The sequence below is a fragment of the Pterocles gutturalis genome, unplaced genomic scaffold (genome assembly GCF_000699245.1).
Source record: "Pterocles gutturalis isolate BGI_N339 unplaced genomic scaffold, ASM69924v1 scaffold28080, whole genome shotgun sequence".
In the NCBI taxonomy this organism is placed as follows: domain Eukaryota; kingdom Metazoa; phylum Chordata; class Aves; order Pterocliformes; family Pteroclidae; genus Pterocles; species Pterocles gutturalis.
Genome location: NW_010146682.1, coordinates 1 through 8305, shown reverse-complemented (window position 1 = coordinate 8305; position 8305 = coordinate 1). Strand labels below are relative to the sequence as shown.

The window sequence follows — 8305 nt, the reverse complement described above, 5'->3', positions numbered from 1 at the left end:
CAACATAATTTTCAGAGAGACTTACAAGAAAAAACTACTTTTCTGTAGGCTATACTTTGGTTCAGTTCTTCCATTTCCACTGAGTCTTACATAATTTCATCCAGACATCCATAATCTTATGCATTTAAAATTTAACTTTCCTTTTTGCTGTGAAGCAAGCTTCAGAAGCTGCCAAACCTTTTGTATTTAGCTTTAACTTTTATTTACCTACAACTCATGCAGTGGACAAGGGATTTTCTCTACTGAAAGAATCAATGTTTCATTTAGATCTCACAGGATATCAACAGAAAAGACTATGTAACAGGAAGCTATAAGAATTTACCAAATAAACAACTGCATAATTTCATGCAGGTCTCCCAAATTTCTAAACTTAATTTCTTTGAAGTAATCAAATATGACTTTTCACACCACTATCCTTACACATTTTTCTTCTTAATTTCCTCTTTCCATACAACAGGTATATGACATAATTTAAGTATGTTCAAGCACCTTAAGTATTTTACCTGACACTCCTCCTCCATCCAAATCACTAGGGTATAAGCTTGAGAGAGAAGCACTTCTCATTCCAGAGTTTCGAGTTAATTGTTGGCCCCTTAATTGACCTATAGACTGTTCCAGTGTTTCTTTTAACTGCAGAGAAATTACAATTTACTGAAATACGAACACAAACCTGCTTTAGAAAAATGCACATAAAACATTATTTTTCAAAAAAGTCATTAAGCACATCAAAACTATTTTTAAGCCAAGTATAGCTATGACTAAGTAACAACTTTTCTTCAATATCTCATATATCATATTCCCATAACTGTAGCAAAACATGTTTCCAACATTGGCAGCTTCAAATATAACTCATTCCCAACTTGAGTTCAGAACTAACTATACTCCTAAATAAGTTCGTAATTTTTCAAACTTGCATCTTATTTTCTAAGATTGCATTTGCTGTACTTCGGTTCTTAGTCACTTGCTTTTGCAACACCTTTATTCGACAATCCTCAAAACATCATTATCTAAAAGTTCACTTTCCCTCTGCCTAATAGAAGCTTGTACACAGTGGTTAAATTGATGCTTTATTCTTGTGAATTATACACATGGTGTTGGATCTCTCTCTGGGCAGCAATTTTTTCCTAGAGCACAAAACACTAAATCTTTTCTGAATCTTTCAATGTTTGTTTAGGTTATTTTAAAAGTATTATGTTTTCATTATATGATATTATTAAAATTATTAAAACAGCTTCATTATCACTAAGAAACTCTCAAATCAAAAACTTTAAGGATTTTTTCAGTGCTTTCTCAAAAAGATGGAGGCTACTTAAGGGAAAAAGATACAACACTGCATGTATGTAATAAAAGATCATTTCTCTATTCAAAAAGCTAAAACTTAAAAAAAAAATCATAAAAATGCCAGAAGATCAAAGAAAGAACAGCAATAATGCCATTTTCAAATTTAACTCTGTCGAAGACTTAACTTACATCTTCAACAGGGCAATAAAAACTCTGGATTAATCTGTATGTGCTCAGTTTGCATGCTTTAGCTTTACACAACTCATTTTTATCATTTCTATATGAAACCAGATAGATTTATTTTTACTTTTTAAACACAGAACCATTACAGTGTCCAGAATTAACAACCTTACTCTTCAGTCTGCTTCTTTAGAAGAGAACAATGGCCAAAAAATTGTTTAAAAATTAAGTTATAATTTACATTATTTGAATAGAATATCCTTAATATCCACCAACCCGAATTCCATTTCTCAACATCTCATCTGTAAACTGTTTAAATCCCATCAAAATAGTGCCTAACGTTTCAGTCCTTTTCCATTTTTCCATCTTTTGTGGGTTTTTTTTTAATTTAAAGAGACAAATATCAATACCATCAGAAAAAATAAAATTAAAAAAACCACAACAGATCTCTCTCAAAGGCTAATTACTTTTAAACCTCTCCAAAGCCTCACATGAGCAAAAGAATACCAGAAAACCACCCCAAAAGATTCTCTCCTTCCTCCTCCCCACCCCAATACTCAGTATAACTGAGAGAACCTAAACACATCCTATTTGTTTATCTAAGAATATTTTGCTCCAATCTTGTTTAATATGGTAGAAATGCTTGTCCAGCTATCACTGTGAAAAACACTCCATCACCATCCAATTGAGATATTTATTCCAGTTTTTCTTAAATATTTATTGTAGAAGAAAAACATTTACTGTTGCTTCTTCCTACATACCAAATACATACATCTATTCGATGCAAGTGGAAACTTCTGCTTCAAAAAGGAGACAGGAACTCGGAGATATGTGCTATCTTTACTCATAAGACTGATTTCACTCTATTATTTAAAGCTCAAGCAGGAGATGGTTAGTCTCTAGGTTTCTCCTCCACTTGAGGTATAACCCAAAGCCACCTAGCAGGACTAAGTAGAATGGATATTAGGTCAAAATTAAATTTGAGTGATGTCTCACTCACCTTGATGTTTCCTAACAGAAAAAACTTTCCAGAATAACGACGTTGAACTACATTTAGTATCGGCATTTGTTAAAAACAGACAACCTTACATGGTTCCAATTCCCCCCAGAAATTCCACAAATTCAATACCTTAGTAGAGCTCATAAAGACACAAAGAATATTCAAACAGAAGAAAAAAATTATGAGGCATACAATGTCCCCAAATACTTCCATGCAAAGCTTGTGCATACTGATTTAGAAAGCAAGTTGAAGAAAACAAGCCTTCTTTTCTACATACTTGCTTTTTCTCTTTCTCTCTGCCCTCAAATTCAAAATATTCCTACACCTCATATGTATCTGTTTCAAGGCAGCACCTGCTGCAGTTTGTAACCAAGTTACAAATCTCTCTCACTCTACCAGCACTAATGTGTTTCTTTGTGGGCCTTCTCTGTCTAGATACCTGTTTTCAAAGTTGTAGAAGCTTGATATTTATCAGAATTTCACCTGCTCTGCAATTCAGAGAAAGCTGATAAACAGATTCAGAAGTTGTTGTAGAATGACAGGAAAAAAAACCTACACCAGTATGATCATAATCACATTCCCTGCTGCAATTCAGCTTTTATCTTACCATTTATTCATGAAACACGTTCCCTAATACTCTATTTCAGCTATGCACCTTGCACTTGGCATAGTATCATAATTTAACAATCTATTTGGTGCTTATAAACCGGAAAAGTAATGAAGCTACAAAACCTGCCAGAGCTTCATTATATAACATATTGCTATAGTTTGATTTAGATTGCTCAAATAAATATGAAAAGTTTCTGTTTACATCTACTTAACTCTGGATATATTCTGTCCATTACTACCAAGTTTTCAGCTATGAATACTATTAGCAGAAAAGATTTAAGAAGTTAAGATAACCTGAAAGTTGCTCACAGTTGCTATTGCTTCGGTTTGTTCCTTGTTGTATTCTCTGTATTGTCCTAGCAAGTGGTCAACATGTCTTAGATTTCTGTTGGTATCCTTAAAAAAAGTTTGAGGAAGAAAAGTCAAAACAGAAACCTCCTCTACTCAAACATTACTGTTGTCTTTATTAATCTTAGTTTATAAGAGTAAATTGATAACACAGGTGCTTTTTAAACGGTCTAAGCATTCAAAATCATATTCAAGAGTCTGAAGATGTACAGCATGGCTAAAGGCAAGGGAAAAAAAACCAAAACAATAACCACATACTATAATTTACAGTACAACATTAAGGTCTCAGCTTCAAACAAAAAGTTTTAGAAGTTTCAGACACTCTGTAGAAAAACCTTTTTAATCCAAAGATCTTAATGTTAGCTGCCTGTAGAACAGAATTAAGATAACTGAGAAATAAATTTTTGAAGATCAACACATTAGGTAAGGTATCTGCACAAGGTCTCTTCATGAGCATTCTCTGACTAAATGAAGAGCTGGATCAGATGTCAGATCTGCTGAAAAGCAGTCCACAAAAAGCAAATAGCTTAAAATCAGAATTCCAGAAGAGCAGCTAGAAAAAGGTTAGACAGAAACAGGACAATACCAGAGAGTCCCTTTTAAAAAATAGATTACATTCTTATTAACTCATCTCTTTTTTAGCTTGACGATTATTTTGCAGCTAAGAAGATGAAGTTTAAATTCAGCATTCTATACAGACAAAAAGAAAAATATTGACAGCCAAACAATACTTCAACACAAGTGATAATACATAAGCCCACCCACTCTTGGTACTCAGAACTGTCAGCTAGAGAAAAATGGCAATGATTTCTCAAAGAATAAGTGGTGTCCAGATAGCTGAATGTCTCCTCCCACTTGCAAAACAGATCCAGAGATTTCCTCCGCTGCCTGCACTGAAGAAGCAGGAATTAGATGAACATTTTTTCCTGCTTGGGGATGGATCTCTTACAAGTTTACAGATACTCTTCTCACTGAAAATATCTAGAAAATATTTTAATTGTAAACTCTGTCATGAGGGAATTGACTGCCTACATATTTACTTCATTAGGAATTGGGAAATTTCACACAGTACAAGACAACAAAGATGAGGCTGGAGCTTTCTGCTACAAAATGTAATGCCTCTTGTGAGAAACTGGCAAAGTTTATTTGGCATTATTCAGTTTGCTAACTTTATAAACAGTACTACCAAACACATAATTGTTTCTAAAAACATTCTATTACTGTTTGAAATAACACCTATATAAAAGTGTGACAAGTATGATCAATTTCCCAAAACCTTTTTGGCTTGCACAATGTTACCCATCAGTACAATATTTTCCACAACCTCAGAAAAGAAAATTTGACCCTGTTACAGAAATGCAGACTCTATAAATATTTGAAAATCATATTTTGTAAACAACCTGTAAAGTGCTTGCTAAAGTATGGATCTTCTCTGTAACTTCTTCAGCACCACAGTTCCAAGCTCTGTTGCGGGATGCTCTCAAAGGTGGCCGTCTTCCTATTCGATCCCTATGAAAGTTGTCTGAATCACTGGAAGAATCTGCCATTAGTATCCTGAATCCTAGGCAGGAAGATCAGAAAAAGTAATGAATGTTAAATCCTTATTGTAACTGAACAGCTTCTGACTTGCACAGTATTCCCAAAGCAACTTCATAGACTCAGACTACATTTACATTAGCCTTTCTGGTTCAGGTCAGCAGGATGTGCTTTTGAAGCAGATCTTCAAACCGCTCCTCAGTTATTATGTTTGTTCACACCATGAAGCAATGCCAAGATGCAAGAGGCAGAGCCCACTAGGAGAGAACTAAATCAAAAGATGCACTCCCACTACTTCTAAGTGTTCAGTACCCAGGATAAGACCAAAGCCCAAAGCAAATTCTTCCCCCAAAACATACAGTGGAGACACCAGGGCTTTATTAATTGTTCTTGCTCTGCAGAACCATTGCCCTTTGCCTCATTCTACTTGCTAAGCTATATTCAGATTGGCCAGGGGCAACCAAGACAAATAACCCCAAGTAACTAACTCTCTGAAGCAAGTCTAAGAACCAGGATCTTAATGACTCAAAGAGAGCTGGAGATATTATGGAAGAAGGCAAATGCAGTGTTTCAAAAAGAAGGGAAAGGAGAGAAAACTGGGGCCAGGAAGTTATAGACTAACCAGCTTAGTTTAAATGTGTGGAACAAATTAAAATATATTATTTTAAGTTTCCAGCAAAAGATCTGCTCAAAAAATAAAAAAGCAGCAAAGTATCTGTTGATATCCCTTTGGTCCTGTAAACAACACTAAAAAAGCCACAGTAATGGTGTCATTCTTCTAGCACTAGAGCAGAAGTTTCCCAAAGAAACCATGGATGAGATTCAATTCTTATACTGTATTTTATTTTAAGGCAACTTGATGTTTTTCCAGAGCCTTATACTTAATTTTTTAAAAGTTGTAAATTTGTGTCCCCCAGACTTTGATAGAAATCTTTCCTCCAAGCTTAACAAAGGTTTTCTGTTTCAAAGCATTTTGGGAAAAATATCTTTAGAATACCAAATAAAGGGGACACCCTATTAATGGCCATGCTAAGAAGTAAGCACAAGATCAGCCTTATTAGGGATCAGAAACTCAACCCTGAGACATTAATCCACAGGAATCATCTTCATCTACTCATGGACCTATGTATCAGCACATTTTGCCTGACTGTTATCATTCTTACAGTTGCCACACTTAATTTTAATAATCGCAGCGAATGGTTGATGCTCTGTATCTGGCATATATTACCTCAACTGGAAAGTCATAGTAAATGTTGTTTTGGCAACTTAGATTCTTCAGAACCCCATTCACACTTTCACAAGAAGCAAATTCTCTTTTCCTCCCAAACTGGGCAGAAGAGCATATGTTGTATTTACTCTGTATGAACAATACCGCACAGAAGCATCCCATGAGAGCTACAAAGCGTTATGCAATTTGTATAGCCTGTCTGCAAGTCAAACAGCTCCAAGTGAAAGATTAGGCTTAACTCTTAATTCCACCAGGTCACATTTCTTTCTAGAAGCAGAGAGCCCAAAATAACATCACTTATGACATTGTCAGTTTCACATTAGTGAAAGAGAGCTTTTTAAGGATACACCAGTAGACAGAGAAATTAAGAACAATGAGATACGTAACAACGTTCAAATGATAGTTTTAATTCATTTCCAGATGAAATCACATAAACCAGCAGAATTTCAGAGGTTAGTTATTGCATCTCAGGTAATGGGAGCTAAATTCTTAAAAATTTTTCATAGTCTTTTGAGAGTGGGTCTCTCAACATGGTCCTACACATAACCCTAGTTAGACAAGTATGGCAGCTTGCAATGTCAGAAAAGAGATAGGCACTGACAGAAAATAATGAAAAACAGCAAGTTGACTTATCTGCTGAAAATATCATTCTGAGAAGGATCTCAACTATAAGAGAACCAACTACTGAAAAGCTACGGCACTTGATAAAATAAAAGGGAAATGAAGACTTACAGCAGAAAAGATTAACGGGCATGTTTTCTGCTGTCCAAAAATAGAGTCATTAAGATACTTACTGGACAAAGCACTGAAGAAAGGCTAGTAAGCAAGGTAAACAAAAACGAAAAGCTAGACACAGTAGAACATTTTGTCTGAAGAATACTTTCTATTTATGGTTAAGTAGCATTCCGCTTTGCTCTCATGAGCAACCTAAGAGGAACCATAAGGACTTTTAAGTCAAAGAAGTTTTGTTTCATATGAAGCAACATCCTCATTTTTAAAGGATTTACAGAGGCATAATTTTAGATCTAAAAAAGTAGAAATTTGTACATATATTCTGTATGTACATTTGCATATTAATTTAAATGAAAAAAGCCTGTTGTTAATTTTTCCAAAAACCTAGACTGACTTCAGCATATGATCATACAGCCTAATTGACAGTGAGAATCATTTGTCTTCTACTGGTTTTCAGTCTACCCAAACAGATTATAACCTTTCTTGCACTGAGGAAAAACATCAACACCCAGTATTTTTCTTCCCTGAAGACAACAGGGCATTACAGTTTCACTGAAGACACTTGTTGAGATCTGCAAAGTAAACTAGCTGACAGTCTCAACAGCGAGTTCTCCAGCTCAAGTAAGCAAAAGATGAACTCAGTATTCACAACCTGATTACCTCTCAAGTGTTTTTATTTGTTCAGCTCCACACGGACCAACCTATCACCAGGTAACTAACTTCGTGCTAAAGGCATGTTTGAAGCCTTATAGTTAAGACAAAGCATGACAAAAAAATCCAGTAGCCATTCCAGGAAGCGACAACGTGACACCTGAACGGCCCTTTCCTTCAGTGCTTCTAGTAGAGCCAGGAAGTGTTCAAAAAGCCAGGAATGTCACCAACACGGTGACATTTCACCCTCCTGCTTTCACCACCAGCACTACATTTCACTGCCGACCTGCGACACCAGGTTCCCAGCACTTTTCAGCACCACGACACAGAAAACGGTTCCCTCACGCTGTTCACAAGTAAGCGCACGGCCCTTTCCTTCAGTGCTTCTAGTAGAGCCAGGAAGTGTTCAAAAAGCCAGGAATGTCACCAACACGGTGACATTTCACCCTCCTGCTTTCACCACCAGCACTACATTTCACTGCCGACCTGCGACACCAGGTTCCCAGCACTTTTCAGCACCACGACACAGAAAACGGTCCCCTCACGCTGTTCACAAGTAAGCGCAACTAATCCCCTCCGCAAATCCTCCTCCCGCCGTGCTCGTATCGAGCTTTACTCCCCCTCATCTCCGAGGGCCTCCGGGATCTTTTCCCCCGGCCAGGACCCAAAGAGCCCCGGGGGCAGCGGGACAGCCCGAGAACTGCGCCGGGCACGCCGACGGCCGGGCCTCCGCCGGGCCC

At 36.6% G+C, this 8305-nt stretch overlaps 1 protein-coding gene across 1 annotated transcript in view; it reads right to left on the bottom strand.

Annotated features, from left to right (window-relative positions):
* Nucleotides 1-4965, bottom strand: part of LOC104470790 (centrosomal protein of 128 kDa-like) — a gene marked incomplete at its 3' end in the record, with an annotated part of 26649 nt that extends 21684 nt beyond the window's left edge. The window contains exons 1-3 of the mRNA XM_010085840.1: nucleotides 4819-4965; nucleotides 3380-3466; nucleotides 504-630 (exon numbers count right to left, since the gene is read on the bottom strand). Of these exons, the coding sequence (XP_010084142.1) occupies nucleotides 504-630; nucleotides 3380-3466; nucleotides 4819-4965 (361 nt within the window). The remainder of the gene's footprint in view (nucleotides 1-503; nucleotides 631-3379; nucleotides 3467-4818) is intronic.
* Between the last annotated feature and the right edge of the window lie 3340 nt (nucleotides 4966-8305).